We start from the raw sequence: 18,390 nt of genomic DNA, 5'->3' as shown, positions 1-18,390 counted from the left end.
ATAATTATCTCGGGAAAACACGTGCTATAAAATATGAGTGAGTATTCTCGGAAATCTTCTCGATAGTAATTGAAAATATTAGAAATAAACTATACATTTTCCTCGACCCGCTTAAAATTGCACATGACCTTTTAAAAGTATATAGCAACTCTATATTGAGAGTTACATTTGTATGTATAATAAATTTTCGTGTGAACGCGGCTTAACCTTTTAAGGAACAAGCTCAGTAAATGACGTTGCCATGGTAACGGTTAAGTAATTACTTCAAAAGCACTAATATAGTCATACATATATTACGGTAAGCACGAATGCGAAAAAGACAAAAAATACATTATCACAAAAACAACGACATTGACGTTGAATTAATAGGATTACATATCTTATTTTATCAACAAAGGTAATAAATGATATTTTGACAATTATATTTCGACGTAATTTATTTATTTTTATAAAAAATATATATTCGACGACACTATTTTTCGAAACCCAACAACATGGACAGATACTAGCTCTGAGGCCTTACTTAGGTCACGGGAAATTATAGGCAAGACAATGTGAATCGCGGATCGGAAGCGCATGACCGATACAACAAGATACCACTATACGCCTTATTTACGACTACAGTATAACGTAATCTTGCTCTTGTTGTTCAAAAACAAAATACAGGGCTTACCCTTACCGGAGCTGAAAAGGTAATTTAACCAAAAAAAATCATTGTTTTATGAAAGCATTATTAGTTGTTCAAGTTCATATATCGTTGACCTGTGAACATAGATGAATCATGTCTTCTCAGATCACTCCGGTCTCGGTAAGCACTCTTTGGTCTTTTACGTATTCCAAGCACCGGTTACCTTTCTCGTTGAACTCGGCGAAGGAATTTCACGTGCAACTTAACCCACAAACACACAACCCACTATGTTTCTCGCCCGATCTCCTGTGAACACTACTCTTGCTAAGTCAGATGTTACCAAAGTCCTTCAGGTGAGCTCAGTGAGTTCGTCAAAAACCCACTGCGAAGCCACAATAGCCCCTCGCAGTACTACTTATTACATAGTTTTAGAAAAAGACAAATCGAGAACTCCACGAACGGAAATTATGATCGATTAATGACTGCAGGCCGCTAAAACTATAAGCATCATTAGTAAAATATAGTTACGCGCTAGAGTTCGGGACAAATAAATGTTCCACTAAAGTACAACTAAAAACTGTTTTCAATACTTAGAATACTCAACAAACACTTGAAAATTCTCAATTCGCTTTTTCCGCTTCGCTTCTGGTGATCCGTTCGCTGTTTCGCTTCGAGTAGTTCCGTCTCTGCAACGCTTTTATAGCCGATACCACATCCCTAGAATTGTCGAGAATTTCCACACATTTCTAGTATTGTGTTTCCACTATCTGACAATAGATGGCGTTGTACTTCTCGAGCGTTCTAGGTGCTACTAGATCCTTCGATATTCGTTCGACTACTCGGCGATAGAAGGCGTTATTCTTACCGGCGTAACAATATGTGCTTTGAACTCTTTACCAGATCCACATAATGTCTTCGTCTTTGAGAAATATTCTCACCCATTATATCTCGACAGTCTTATCACTCTGACACTCTTTTAATTAAAAACAATGAAACAGCAATAAAACTAGAAAGCAATCGCATCTGACAATGAAACAACGGACTATAGATATAATATCATCGAAATCCAAAATCACAGCGTCCCTATAATTTATGACGGATATGTTCTACCATAAAATCAAACAATAAAACTTATTAAAAATTCACGATCTGTCATAGGAAAAAATAGAGATCAAACGATCAGATAACATTCCGAAGCGTCGGTATCATGAGTGAAGAACGAATGTTTAAGGTGTTGCAAGAATTAAATATTCAAAACGCATTTTGGATTTAAAATAAAATTAATTGTGCACGCATCTCATAGTAGGATATATTCCTAGCATTGCCTATGTCTATATACCTATATATACCTTATACCTTAATACTAAATACTATTATACCTTAATACTAAACATACTATAACGGGTCAAATGACCCATTTTGAACTTTTGCATTGAAAATACACATATCATCATATTGCTTTTTCACATTTGACTCCATGACTTTTCTTACCGATTAATCTACAGCTATTATACTTTTATTTTTATTTTGGGTTATTAATTTTGAGTAATACTTGTCGTATACCGTTATCTACCCGCTATGGTAGAAATAGGTAGCAGCAAGTATCGGTATGATTAATGTTAATGTAATCCGTAGAGATAGGTACGTAGGAGAGGATAAGATAGTACTAGGAGCTGCTATTGAACAGAAACTGAAAAACCCACCTCATATCACTTAAGGTGGCTAGAAACTTGCACGTTTTCATATCTATGTATATGTACTCTGGTGACCACCTAACAATAAATAGGAATGAATTGGTCCAACGAATGCCGACGATCACATTACGCACTAATGATATGATACGCTTATCTACAGATAGCATTAAAGGTGAAATTCGACTTTGATGATGGATGAATGGATTTGCCTAAGCAAATTAATATTCCAGATAGTCTGACGCTGGCATCACTGGCATGTAACAGTGACAAAAAGAAAGTATTCAACCCTGAACAAGAGCTCGTTCAATAGTCTCCGGCAAACAATATTGAAATGACAGGTCACGCTCGTAAAGACTGAACAACGCCATTCAAACTCAAAACATTCTTTTAGTTACAATTCCATTAACATTCATTAGCATATTATTGTGCCAAAAGAACGACACATGATATTTTGCAGAAATATTGATATTTCATGTATATGTACATAATTCTAATATGAACAAAGAAAAATAATTATAACACGGTTATTTGAAATTTTAATAAAGTCGTTTCTACACGCTGAAACAGCTTCGTATGCTTATCAAAATGAAACGAAATTCGAGAACAGACATAAAGAGAACACGGTCTATGTACAATGAGCCTTATAATCGAGAAATCTAATAAGAAAGTTGCTGCATTACACCAATATATTTAAGAGTGCAACGTCCTCTCCTCTATTTAAAATTAAAAAAGTCTCATCATTCCTAAGATCATTGAAACTCTTGGCGGTGCATTCGTATTGAAAAGCATCAGTTTTTTTCTCTCCGCACAGTTAATCAGTTTCTGAGAATAGCAGGTAGCAGCGACGTAATGGTATCACAAGATACGAGGCAAAGGTTTCACAAAGAGCGATTCGGTTATATCCAACTATTTTGTTTTATATCAAAGAACTTTTTTTCATTTTCAACTTCGTCGAACGACTTTGTAATTGCGGTATATACCAGTCAGGTCATAAATTCTGTCACATGTTTAATGTAAAATAATTGAAACAAGTTTATTCATTATGTAACCATTCATATACCAAAATGAACTTAACAAAACATAGATTCTTATGACACTAAAGTTTATTCAAAATGACCTCCGTGATTTTGAATACAGGCCTTCAATCTGCGCGGCCAGTCGTCTATCGCAGCACGAACGAGGTCCATGTCAATATCGGCGGCTGCCTTAATCAAGGATGTCTTGAGTGACTCCAAATTGGGATGAGGCTTTGAGCACGCCTTTTCCTCCAAGTGTTGCCATATCTTGTAATCTAACGGATTCAAATCTGGACTGGAGGAGAGCCAGTCTTCGTGCCGGATGAAGTCGATTTCACGTGCCGCCAGCCAGTCTTGTGTGCTCTTCGCTCTATGAGCTGGCGCCGAATCTTGTTGGAATACCCAGTGCCTGTTATTGAACATGGTATGAGAAACAGGTTCCACAAGGTTCATCAGGACTGTATTTTGATACACAACTGCATTCGTTTTTACACCTTTCTCACAAAAATGTACCTCTGTTAAGCCCCAATAAGAAACTCCCAACCATACCATGAGCGAGGATGGAAAATGACCTCGTTGGACACGCGGAATATGGTTGCTCGCTTCTTCACTACTGTGTGCGTACACCTTATCATTTTGTTTGTTGTAGCTCTTTTCTACGGTAAAAATTTTTTCATCCGAAAAAAGAATTTCCCGATATTTTTTTCCCGCGTACCGCTTCAACAAAGCGCGGCATCTCTTCAGTCTCAGGTCCATTAGACGAGCATTCAAACGATGTCCTGTTTTTCTTCAATATGCCCGAAGCCCTAAGTCTTCATTTAACACCCTTTTCACCGTGGTTCTGCTTAACCCCATCTGAAGGGCCAACAGTTTCTGCTTACGTTTGGGATTTCTTTGAATTCGCGCCTTCACAGCTTTTATCACTGCTGGAGTCCTAACAGACCGAGGGCGACCACTTCTTGACCTGTCATCTACACTAGAGTCTTCATTGTATCGTTTGATGGTACGATAAACGAATCTTTTGGTTATATTCAAATTTTTCAGTATGTTAAAAATTTGAATTGGCGCGTAACCGCAACGATGCAACGCAATAACTGCAACACGGTCTTCTTTAAGCGTCCACTCCATATTTAAAAATTAGTAAAATTCTAAAAGTATACATTTTTATTTTCATGAACAATTCGAAATTCGAATTCAATAAACTTTTTTGTGGCCAGCATTCTAAAAGAAAAGTTTTTACTGTGTGACAATACTTATGACCTGACTAGGTATATTTATACGTGAAGCAAAAACTTTGTATCCCTTTTTAGGAAAATTGCGCGGACGGAGGAGTATGAAATTTTCCACACTTATAGAGAATATAGAGAAGAAGTGCACAATGCTAATACATTTTTTTAAATAATGCATAAAATATACATTAAATCAATAAAGAAAACATTACACACACTACATACCATGTATTTGACGCACACACGCAGGCATACTATTTATTGTCAAACTTTTGTTCTTAACGTTTGTGGTCAAATTGAGAATAGATTAAATATTGTTTGTCTTTATTAATATTTTTATAGTGTAGCCTTGCCGAAATTTGTGATTATAGAAGTATAAAGTACAATCATAATAGTGTACAAACTTACAATTCCAATTAATTATAGTCGAATTTCGACTACTGCGGGTACTCTAGTATTATAATATTACTAGATTCATAAATAAACAGTGTACCAATATGATAATTTCTTTACCGGTATCTCTATATTGATAATAATTTGTCATGTCAGTGTAGTGTTACCACTGACATCTGAGTACTGTACGCACAACAAACTATATGATTCTTTGTATCTAATCTTAAAACGCATTTTAAGAGTTAGCCTTATCTTGAACAATAATTACTACTAAGCGTATTCCGTGATTTTACAAATTTTTTTTTTAATTCGAGAACCTTAAGACAAGTGTAGCTCATTCTCGGTTCGTTTCTCGTCCTTAGGTACCCTAAGATACTCTTCCGTTCAACAAAGTATTTCTCTATAGATCTCATGTTAAGCCCACTGAGTTTCTAGCCAGATCTTCTAGTGCTACCAAATACTTTCAGGTTAAGCTCAACTATCCGTCCGAGCGTAGCTGGAATAGTCCTTTAGGCTAGCAACAAATTGGTAGGGAGGAAAAGGTGATTTGAAAGGACTACTCTACGCATTTATTGCTGCGTTAAAATAATGATTTTATTGTAACTGTAATCTAATCCGGCGTCATTTATCAAATGTAAAAGAAAAAAACTATACTAAAATTTAAGAATTATATTTATTGGTAGAATATCTACTTTGCAATTTACGTACTGTCAATCATCAAAAAAAATATATATATAATCTTGTATATCATCTAAAAATATTCTCGTACGATTACGTGAATATGTAAATGTGTATTTTAATAATGATAACGATAACCCAGTCGACAAGCAAACTAATAATATAATATTCAATTACAGCTCAAACAAGAGTTTGTAAAATACACATTAAAGTTATTAAAATTATAATAATACATCTATAGATTACGCCAATGGATACAAAATTTGAAGTAGCTTTTTCTATTAAATTAATTATCAGAAATCGCTGGAACCGTAACCGCAGCCTAACAATTAACTCGAGCATATTGAAAAGTCCACCACGGTCAGGACCGCGCTGCGTCTATCCCATATTTATAAATATGTATTTAGACTTTTTTATCTGTACTAATGAAAAAATGAAAAGTAGGTACAACACCCAATGAAGGTTTTATTTACAACTAGCGAGTCGCCCTCGCTTCGCTTCGCTTCGGAAACATTGAATTTTATTATTAATAGCTGAGTCTCGCGGTGTTACCCGCGGTTATTGTCGTACCGCGAGTGACGCCGCGGGACGAAGCTAGTCTAAAAAAGTAGCCTAAGTTACTCCTTATATCATCAGCTACCTATCAGTGAAAGTCTCGTCAAAATCGGTGCAGCCGTTCCAGAGATTAGCCGGAACAAACAGACAGACAGACAGAAATTGTAAAAAATCTTATTTTAGTGTATGTATCGTATATATATGTATTCATATGCATGTAGTAAATAGCGGTTATTTCAATATTACAAACAGACACTGCAATTTTATTTATATATATAGATTCCGAAATAGACTCACTGTCGATTTCGCTTAACTTCTATAATAGTTGTTATATGGCTATTAGTTCAGGACGGAGCTTATACGGATTCAGGGGTCAGACGAGGTCAGTTGTATAACAGTTGTGCAGTATTCGTAAGATATAAAAAAATTTTTCTTCAAACGAGGTCGCTAAGTCTTCAGTAGGCAACGGCTTGGCTCCAAACCCAGCCTTGGCCTTGGCGACTTCCATGAGCGACGGCAACTACTTATCATTAGGTGGGTCGTATGCTCTTCTGCCGATAGAGGCAATGAAAAATTCGCTACTGTAAATAAAATTTTTACTGGTGGTAGGACCTCTTGTGAGTCCGCACGGGTAGGTACCACCACCCTGCCTATTTCTGCCGTGAAGTAGTAATGCGTTTCGGTTTGAAGGGTGGGGCAGCCGTTGTAACTATACTTGAGACCTTACAACTTATATCTCAAGGTGGGTGGCGCATTTACGTTGTAGTTGTCTATGGGCTCCAGTAACCACTTGACATCAGGTGGGCTGTGAGTTCGTCCACTCATCTAAGCAATAAAAAATAAAAAATATCTTGCTTAGGCATAAGGCGTGGCTGGGGCATATTTTTTTTACTTTTTTACCTGACTGCACAGGAAGATCAATAATAGCCTTCAGGATTTACCTCACAAAACCTTACGCGCACAAATTAAACGTTCGTTGTCTTCGATCAGATTTCGATCCCCCACCGACGCATTCTATAAAACTACATAAGAAATAAGAATTGACAAAGCAATTTACAACGACAATGACATGAAAGACTCGGTTTCCGAGTAGTTGAAGCAATAAGAAACCAACGGTCGTAGCCGGTGCGAGCCAGTAGGGCTGTGGAATATAATTGAGAACATTACAAATCTATATAATACTCAATTATATTTATTCATTGTTAGATAAAAACATTTAGAGGCGATTTTAAAATTATCAAATACAGATATAATGGCAGCTCAAAAATACAAAATTAAAAAAAAAAAAATTGTATAATAATTATGATAACTACCTTTTTTTTATTTATTGCTTAGATGGGTGGACGAGCTCATCCATCACCTGGTGTTAAATGGTCACTGGAACCCATAGACATCTACCACGTAAATGCGCCACCCACCTTGAGATATAAGTTCTAAGGTCTCAGTATAGTTACAACGGCTACCCTACCCTTCGAATTGAAACGCATTGCTGCTTCACGGCAGAAAGAGGCGGGTTCGTGGTACCTACCCGTGCGGACTCACAAGAGGTCCTACCACCAGTCAGTAAATCACAATCGTATTACTTTATATTAAAACAGGTTATACATACTTTTATTGTTGTATAACTTTTATCTATTTACTCAATTATTTATATTAGCTATGCATCTACAATCTAGAAACAAGAACCGAACAGCCTTGTGATCAAAGATATCATTAGCGTTACACTAAAGATAATCGCACTGTGCTGTAATAGTCATAGTGACGTAATTAAAGAACACAAGAACAGTGTTTAGTCTTAATAGACACTAAGTAAGGTCAGTGGACTTCACTCTTAGAGACATTAGTTAAAATGTGAGTTTACGTTAAATTAAAATTACTTATTAGCCTTATTGAGCTTTTTTTTTTATGCTTAGATGGGTGTACGAGCTCACAGCCCACCTAGTGTTAAGTGGTTACTGGAGCCCGTAGACATCTACAAATTAAATGCGCCACCCACCTTGAGATATAAGTTCTAAAATCTCAGTATAGTTACAACGGCTGCCCTACCCTTCAGACCAAAACGCATTACTTCTTCACGGAAGAAATAGGCAGGGCGGTGGTACCTTCCCCCGCGGACTCAGAAGAAGTCCTGCCACCAGTAAACTTATTGAGCTAATTTATAATTATAGTAGATATTGTGCCGCACCTAGCTTTTGGTATATTACTTAGATAAATATAAACCATGCCTCAAAAGGGTGCAGCGAAATAGGTGCTGTTTATTGTACAGGTATCCGTGCCTAGAATAGGAAAATGCTGACTAAAAAAAAAACACGTGTGGCACTCGGAGACTGCCGCGGTAAAGCTATTGCATAGCATTTTTTATGCAATTATAAATCGACAATAATAATTTAATATTAAAACAACAATAAAATAAGACCACGCTATATTTATTAACATTAACAACAGCAAAACATTAACTGTCCCCTTCACACTCATAATCTAGACCGCGCGAGGGAGAGATGAGCAGACTTTTCATGATGCACATGCAGTGCGACGTCACGCCGCGCGCTTATTCACAAACACTAGACAAGCGCAACGTGTGAATGTGTTGAATGCGAGCTACATAGTAGGCGTAGTGAGGGTGTCAGGTTATTTTCGTTACGGAATTTCTTTATTCAGTCGCGGCGCTCAAAGCCCGCGATAAAATCTATGCAATAGCTTAAAAACCACATAAAATGTCTATGAACCACAGAACCGTCGCGTGGGACATCTAATCATCAAACGAACCTTAGATTAAATTTGGTTAAGGACGACATTAATCTACACGTTGTAGAAAAAGTTGAATAAAGACAGTAAAGATATCCGTATGTTGATAATTATGATAATCAAGATAACAGAAATTTGTGTTCACATAATCGTATCGGTAATGATACCGACTAAGCCAAAACCATTCTGCTGAAATTAAACAAATTTTTAATCAATAATCGACATATGAATCCTGTTATAGTGACAGCCCTTTAGCATCAGACGTTATTCGATAATAACAATGCATTCAAAAAATTCCAATAGCTATGAGCATCATTGAGGACCCAACACAATAGTATGAAAAGACAGCACTATTTTATGACATTTTTTACTGGCGACGTTGGACATGTGAGCTCAGGGACCATCAAAGCGCCGCTCTTTTCATTGAAGAAAGATCTAATTCATAATTTGAATGGCACAGGGGCTATTCTACTCTAAGATAAATTATCTGTTGTAGGAATTGAGAGTACAGTTTTAGGAATTATATAGTTAGGTAAGCAAGGACGTCACGATAATGGTGTTACGCATTTACGATAATAAAATAGAAATAGCTTCAGGCTAGAATAACGTACTTTCAAATTAATTAATCGGATAAATTAGTATTAAAATAACGAGTTTTTGTGTTACATATATCAATTAACTAGCATATTCCTTACCTGTTGTGGCCACCGGAACCCATAGACATCTCAACTCGAATACCATGACCATAACCCACGATTAGTCATGCTGGTGGTAGGACCTCTTGTGAGTCCGCACGGGTAGGTAGCACCAACCTGCCTATTTCTGCCGTGAAGCATTAATGCGTTTTGGTTTGAAGGGTAAGGCAGCCGTTGTAACTATACTGAGACCTTAGAACTTATATATCAAGATGGGTGGCTTATTTGCGTTGTAGATGTCTATGGGCTCCAGTAACCCACTTAACACCAGGTGTGTTGCGAGCTCGTCCACCCATCTAAGCAATAAAAAATATAAAAAAGTATTATTTTTATCAAATTGCCAACATTCCACCCTTGAAGCTGGTGGTATCCCGTGCGAGCTCACGTGACGCCTTACCATCAGTATTTACGCAATTTTTTTGGGTTTTATTTTCACGACACTGTTCATCGTAGTACTCATTGGTGGATATTTGTTCAGGGCGCACCTTCATATAAAAATTAGCACCCACCTGCCGGATTACTATATCCTTAATGGTTATAGTATGACTCTTCTTCTTCGTCGCTTCCTCATTACTGATGGTCGTGACCACCTTGGTCCAGTTTCTGCACCAGCTTCCTCCAACGTTGCCTGCATTCAGCCTGTTTAATGGCGCCCGGGACGCTGGTGTTTGTGGCCTCCTATACAATGTCCGTCCACCTGGTTGCCAATCTTCCTCGACTTCTTTTCTTTCTATACCATATATTCCAATACTACTTTAATTAAAAATACAATTGGTAACTATTTACATAATTTCAACGTATCAAAGTAATTTTACTTATCTTATTAAACACTATCAGCAAAGTAAGTGTTTAACTAACACATTTTACTATCTTTTGATCCTTTTATATGCATAATAATATTTGTTCAATGTCGTTGTATTCTAAAATCAACTTTTCATTGTTTAATTCTTGCCATACATATTTTTTCGTATGTCGTATCACTCTTGTCAGAGCGGTCGTGGTCGTCGTCCAGCATCATTGCTGTGGGCAGATGTTATGCGCCTCACGAGCAATCGCCACTCCTCCCGGTTTGTGGTGAGCCTGGTACACTCATGCAAACAGCCGCCAACTGCCGACTTGATCTGGTCAAACAAGCCTGGCTCAAAGTAGAAGGCACCAGATCGCGTGGAAGGTTGCCCATGCGATGGACCGACAAATCAAGTCGGCAGTTGGCCATACATATAGCATAATAAAAAAAACCAAATTACTGGTCTTTTTTTTTTCCTTAACTATTCGCTGGTAGCCTAAGGGCCTATTCCAGCTACGCCCGGACGGGTACGTGAGCTCACGGGCTCAACCTGATAAGTTTTTCTAACACTAGCCCTAGGAAGAACAGTGCTTCGCAGAATCTACCGTCGGATCGGAATCGCGACCTACTGAGAAGATCCAGCGAGAAACTCAGTGGGTTGTGCTAGGCTGCGCTAGAGTGGTGGTGCGTATTGTAATCCCCTATGGGTATAAGTACCTATGCATAGGCATACCGCTATCCAGCCTATTTGTACTGCAAAGCAGTCATGCTTTCCTGTATGAAGGGTGAGACAGCCATTGTACAATACAACTACGAGTTCGACCTCATGTCTCAAGGATGGTAGCATTCATGTTATGTTATCCATAAGCATCTCCACTCAACGCGATATACAACGGTAGATCGTTTGCAAAATTTTAAGAATGATCCCATTGTAGTACAAAACACTTAAACATTACCACAATATGAATAACCTTTGAAGAAAAACACGGGAACAGTGTGCTTAATTCGAGCTTTTTACGTTCTCGTATATGCATTTGAAACAGCGCCCCTAGCGGCAAACGTAGGCAAACGTTCCAACTCCAGACAAAGAGTTAACTTTACGCTATCGGGACCGTTAAAAAACTCGCACTAAGCACACAGAAATATATACCTAGTCAGGTCATAAGTATTGTCACACAGTAAAAACTTTTCTTTTAGAATGCTGGCCACAAAAAAGTTTATTGAATTCGAATTTCGAATTGTTCCTGAAAATAAAAATGTATACTTTTAGAATTTTACTCATTTTTAAATATGGAGTGGACGCTTAAAGAAGACCGTGTTGCAGTTATTGCGTTGCATCGTTGCGGTTACGCGCCAATTCAAATTTTTTACATACTGAAAAATTTTAATATAACCAAAAGATTCGTTTATCGTACCATCAAACGATACAATGAAGACTCTAGTGTAGATGACAGGGCAAGAAGTGGTCGCCCTCGGTCTGTTAGGACTCCAGCAGTGACAAAAGCTGTGAAGGCGCGAATTCAAAGAAATCCCAAACGTAAGCAGAAACTGTTGGCCCTTCAGATGGGGTTAAGCAGAACCACGGTGAAAAGGGTGTTAAATGAAGACTTAGGGCTTCGGGCATATCGAAGAAAAACAGGACATCGTTTGAATGCTCGTCTAATGGACCTGAGACTGAAGAGATGCCGCGCTTTGTTGAAGCGGTACGCGGGAAAAAAATATCGGGAAATTCTTTTTTCGAATGAAAAATTTTTTACCGTAGAAGAGAGCTACAACAAACAAAATGATAAGGTGTACGCACACAGTAGTGAAGAAGCGAGCAACCGTATTCCGCGTGTCCAACGAGGTCATTTTCCATCCTCGCTCATGGTATGGTTGGGAGTTTCTTATTGAGACTTAACAGAGGTACATTTTTGTGAGAAAGGTGTAAAAAAGAATGTAGTTGTGTATCAAAATACAGTCCTGACGAACCTTGTGGAACCTGTTTCTCATACCATGTTCAATAACAGGCACTGGGTATTCCAACAAGATTCGGCGCCAGCTCATAGAGCGAAGAGCACACAAGACTGGCTGGCGGCGCGTGAAATCGACTTCATCCGGGACGAAGACTGGCCCTCCTCCAGTCCAGATTTGAATCCGTTAGATTACAAGATATGGCAACACTTGGAGGAAAAGGCGTGCTCAAAGCCTCATCCCAATTTGGAGTCACTCAAGACATCCTTGATTAAGGCAGCCGCCGATATTGACATGGACCTCGTTCGTGCTGCGATAGACGACTGGCCGCGCAGATTGAAGGCCTGTATTCAAAATCACGGAGGTCATTTTGAATAAACTTTAGTGTCATAAGAATCTATGTTTTGTTAAGTTCATTTTGGTATATGAATGGTTACATAATGAATAAACTTGTTTCAATTATTTTACATTAAACATGTGACAGAATTTATGACCTGACTAGGTATATTCCCTCATCGTTCACAGCACTACATACCTCTTTCACTCATTTACTACATCCTTGCACACTTACAATAAGTTAATTTTTTTTCTACACTAGAAATTCTCTAGAAATCTTATATATGGCAAAACAATGTTTGCCGGGTCAGCTAGTATATATATATATTTCGTTTGCAGGAATTTTTAACGCAGCTGATAGCAACGTTAGCGGTGGTGACGCTCACGGGTTGCAGCGTGGCGCGTACGAACAAGGACGGTACATTTGAGCTACTGATCCTGCACAACAATGACATGCACGCCAAGTTCGAACAGACCTCGCAACTGAGCGGAGTGTGTACCGAAGCCGACAGGAATGCAGGAAAATGCTACGGAGGTTTCGCGAGGGTCGCTTACCTGTACGTATTTTTAATACGCTTTTATTAGTTTCAGACGTATGTATGTCAGTATGTAACGGAATGTTTGAACATGATTTTGACACCCCCCTTCAAAACGTCGGATTAACTCGAAATTTGCCATACTTATTATAGACCGATGACAATTCAATATTTAACAAAAATATTGATAAAATTGAAATTCAACTAAAAAATGAAAAATAATGAATAGTTTAAAAAAACTAAAAAAGACTTCTTCTTACACTTTCATAGAAAATTCAACTAAAAAATAGAAAATTAATTTTAATAAATTTGATTTAAAAATAGTGTAAGAAAAATATATTTTATTGTAAAAAAGCTGGGGGTGCTTTTCAGGATATTATCAAAATAACCCTTCTACTCATAATACCCTTACTGTTCATAAAATATTTATAACTACTGATACCATGCACCCCACGCTTTTTTACAATAAAACATTGCTGCATATTGCTTAGGTGGGTGGACGGGCTCACAGCCCACCTGGTGTTAAGTGGTTACTGGAGCCCATAGACATCTACAACGTTAATGCGCCACCCGCCTTGAGATATGAGTTCTAAGGTCTCAGTATAGTTACGACTGTCCCGTCCTTCAAACCAAAACGCATTACTGCTTCACGGCGGAAATAGGCAGGGCGGTGGTACCTACCCGCGCGGACTCACAAGAGGTCCTACCACCAGTAACAATGCTAATTAATAATGTTACAGGGTAAAGCAGGCTCGCAAAGCAGCTCAGACAGGCGAAGGCCCTCCGGTGCTGTATCTCAACGCTGGTGACACGTACACGGGCTCGCCCTGGTTCGCCCAGTACAAATGGAAAATAGCTGCAGAGTTCATCAACGCTCTTCAACCGGATGCTGTGGTAAGAATTTGTTACAATTACTTAAAAAAAAAAACCTTTTAGCAGTTGTGTGTTGATCGTCTCATGTGTTTTGTCGATATGTCGCTTTCGCTCCAAACTTAGGGCTTTGTGAATAGGATTTATCAATATTGCGTGATGTCGGTTTAGTCACTAAACACTAAACTTTAGTGTATGTATCCACATTTTTCGATATCATATCGTCTTCATCTTTAAATATAAAAATGAATTGCTGTTCGTTAGTCTCGCTAAAACTCGAGAACGGCTGAACCGATTTGGCTAATTTTGGTCTTGAATTATTTGTGGAAGTCGAGGGAAGGTTTAAAAGGTAGTTAAATATGAAAATGCTCAAATTTATACTAAAGTTTAGGTCTTTTATTTATCGATTGAGGCACTACGAAGTCTGCCGGGTCAGCTAGTCTATGTATATATTATCCGATTGACACCACGAAAGGTGTAGTTGGGAGGCTTAGTATTGATTTTGAGTGATTGATTTGATTAACGATAAATTACATAACCTAAAAATAATCCTATAATATAACTCTAATTTGCGTAATCGCTGGTGGTAGGACCTCTTGGGAGTCCGCACGGGTAGGTACCACCACTCCGTCTATTTCCGCCGTGAAGCAGTAATGCGTTTCGGTTCGAAAGGCCCCACCTTTCGGCCTTTAGCCGTTGTAACTATACTGAGATCTTAGAACTTATATCTCGAGGTGGGTGGCGCATTTACGTTGTAGATGTCTATGGGCTCCAGTAACCACTTAACACCAGGTGGGCTGTGAGCTCGTCCATTCATCTAAGCAAAAAAAAAAACCTAATATATTTTACTTGTATGCCTATATTGTAGATACATGAATTTAGTTCTTATCGAAAACTTATCATCTAATAATTTTGAATTATTTTAGATTTAATAAGCGACAGAACCTTGAGTTATTGTAATAATAAATATGAAATCCAGACCCGCTACCTCATTGGACGTAATAAATCTGTTATAATATTCCCAAAAAAATCAGTAATTTTTATTTTGCAAACAGTACAAGAATTTTTCTCTCGTAAATAATATTAATGACCATTTTTTTCTGAACTTATCCCAATTATATGAAGTCGACGCAGCATGGCGTGTAGAGATTTTGTGTGAGTTTTACGAACATCCGCCTGTCTGACATCAACCCTTCTTGGGAATGCTATTTTTGGCATTAAATGGTCACGGCCAAAAGAGTCCCATTGTCGAATTTTACGACACCCACGACAAGAAATGACTCAGTCTAGTTCTAAGCTAAAAACCCGCTCGTGTGATTAGTAAGCGCTTTAGAATTTGTTTACTGGTTCCTCTTTTTTCCCGTCAGAAGTATCCCTTTGGCAAGAAAACTAATCACCATCGTACTATCTATGTAGCTTTTCAATGAACTACTCTTATCGCCGGTCTCATTGGAAACAACGATTTCCAGCGTTTTTTAAGTATTACATAGGTTTTATATGTATAAAACGAACGCCAACTATGTCTGCAATTTCATTCACAGACATATCATTATAATTATTTTGTTAGAGATTGACACGATTATTCTTTAAAACGTTTTGCATTTTCTAATTCGACGAGGCGAAGGAAGTTATTTTATTATGTCAAATTAACGGAATAACATCAAGGCACATCACTCTCAAGAATTGAGAAAATCTTAAAGTTTGGAGAAAATGAGCAAATTCTCATATTAAGGATCGAGTAAGTTGTTTTCAAAATATACTTTTTTTTACTAAAAACGAATGATAATCGAGACGTTCCAATTCAATTAACTAACATAAAACACGCTTTGTACATATTAACATGTGAGTTAAAACAATTAAACTCATATCAATTTCGCCAATTAATACCTTTTAACAATGTTCACGCCTTGACTGGTTTTTAAATTATTTGTTTAAAAAACTTTAACAATCAGTCCCATTTACGTGTTTATGTTTTATTTATATAAGTCATTTGCTTATAAGTATATGTTGCATTTCTTTATTTTGTCATGGTTGCGGTGTTGGGTGGTTGGTAAAAGATAAAAAATTGCACTGTAAAATTTTCACACTGAACTAAAATTGTATTATGATAATTGTGGAGGTTTTGGTTTTTAATTTAAAACAAAACCTGTTTGTACCTGTGTACACGTAAGAAGTTATACTGCTTCGGTCTATTTGATTTATTTACGAAATCAACGTTCAAAGCATTTATTTATTGATCAACAGAACATTTGACTCACAAATAATATTTCCTTAAATATAGCCATAAAGCTTTAAATAAATTATGTCCATAGTTTATTTCAAATTAAATTTCATTAACACTATAAATTAACTATAATAGATTTTCCCAAACGCGTCAAAAGAAGTATAACTTCAAGAATAGTCAATATCCACTAAACCACACTATAAAGTTTAACCCTAATAAAAATTCAACTAATATGCATGCCAGCAATAACTAAACTTCAATTTATTTAGTTATGAATACTAAATTAATGAAGAATATTGTTTAATTTTTCAGTCTCTTGGGAACAACGAAATAAACGAAACTGGAAAACTCTCACCGCTCCTTCAAACCATCCAAACGAACATAACAATCAGTAATGTAATACTAAAATCTGCTGAGCAAAATGAAAACTTTCACAAATCAATCATCGTGGACGTCAATGGCGTTAAAATAGGACTAATTGGTTACCTAACACCTGATACAGAGCTTCTAAAACATACTGAAGAAGTTGAATACATTGATGAATTAGTGGCTATCCGAGATGAGGTGTTGAATTTGCAGAAGCGAGGTGTTAAAATTATTATAGTATTCGGTCACTCGAACTTGAATAAGGCTATCGAAATAGCAAAAGAAATCGATGGCGTTGATTTTGTTATATCCGGACACAAAAACCTTTTCTTTTGGAATGGTACGAGCACGGAATTCATTCCAAACGAGAAAGTTGTTGTAACCCAATCATCGGGCAAACGTGTCCCTGTAATACAATCGTCTACTTACAGTAAATACCTTGGGAAGCTTCATGTTAAATTTGATCCTAACGGTGAATTTATTGAATATACAGCAGATCCAATTCTACTAGATTCTACACAATCTGAGGATCCTGAAGCCCTGAAACTTGTCGAAAAACTTGATTATAAAATGGATACCAAAACCAATGAAGTTATTGGAAAAACAGCTGTGGTACTCGACGGGTCGAGTTGCAGCAAAACAGAATGTAACATCGGAAATCTGATTACAGATGCCATGATGTATTATCATGCACTTCGGTTTGATGGAACACAACCATGGACAGACGCTCCTATAGCTATCATACACGGAGGTGCCATAGCAGCTTCTATAGCACCAGCTAATCGTCCCGCTCCCATCATTAGAAGTGATTTAGAATCTGTTCTGCCTCTGGAAAGCAATGTCGCTGCAGTAACTGTGACTGGGAATGTTTTAAAAGAAATCTTAGAACATTCTGTAGCTGATTACAATGAAGAAAACCCGTCTGGAAGATTTCTGCAATTTTCTGGAATTCGTGTAGAGTACAATATAGCTCGAGAACCAGGATCTAGGGTAGTGAACGCTGTTGCGAGATGTGGTACTTGTTTCGTACCAGAATTTTACAGCATCGATGATTGGAGAAGCTATAAAATATTAATGCCCGCAGCTTTAGCTAATGGAGAATTCGATTACCATATGATTAAAGGACTTCCGCGAGAAGACTATATTTACGATGAAATAGCTTCTACATCAGAATTCATACGACTTCGTAGTCCTGTGTATCCAGAAGTAGCAAACCGTATCGTACTCGGCTATTCTCCAAACTCCGCTACTACTTTAAGATCAACAATTTTGATTGTATTATGTGTATTACTACGTTATCTCCTATAATTTTTATTTTTATATATATTCTAAAAATAAACGTAATTCTATGACAAGTAGTAATTTAATCTAACTTTACTCTAACATTTTGACATTTAAATCTTTTTTTCGAAGTTCGCGTTGCAAACTTTTTCCGCAAAATCTGGGTAAATATACTTAGTAAGTGACGAATAATATGATATTTTACTATACTTGTAGTTCTCATTGAACACATACTGCATGCTATACATTTTTTTTATAACCTGCATGCAGATTATAAATGATGAAAAATGTTATTTTAATTAGAAAACTCTTATCCTGTTGCAGTTTCCAAAAACTTTCCAGGCTTAGCTGAGCTTTGTTTTTGTTAAATAACAAGCAATAACAAAATGTTTTGTTTATTTAAT

The 18,390-nt window shown here is 37.1% G+C and overlaps 1 protein-coding gene across 5 annotated transcripts in view; it reads left to right on the top strand.

Moving 5' to 3' along the window:
• LOC733033 (ecto-nucleotidase) overlaps positions 1–18,390 on the top strand; it is a 53,120-nt gene that overhangs the window by 18,322 nt on the left and 16,408 nt on the right. For 4 of the 5 annotated variants that reach the window (XR_009975794.1, NM_001047025.1, XM_038018405.2 and 1 more), the window contains 2 exon segments: positions 13,049–13,266; positions 13,986–14,139. Coding sequence is in view for 4 of the 5 variants with exons in the window: in NM_001047025.1 (NP_001040490.1) it covers positions 13,049–13,266; positions 13,986–14,139 (372 nt within the window). In the remaining variant the exon portion in view is untranslated. 5 annotated transcript variants of the gene reach the window in all.

This window comes from Bombyx mori, chromosome 3 (genome assembly GCF_030269925.1).
Source record: "Bombyx mori chromosome 3, ASM3026992v2".
NCBI classification, from domain to species: domain Eukaryota; kingdom Metazoa; phylum Arthropoda; class Insecta; order Lepidoptera; family Bombycidae; genus Bombyx; species Bombyx mori.
The sequence above is the reverse complement of the archived record's forward strand: the minus strand, read 5'-3'. Positions and strand labels throughout refer to the sequence as shown.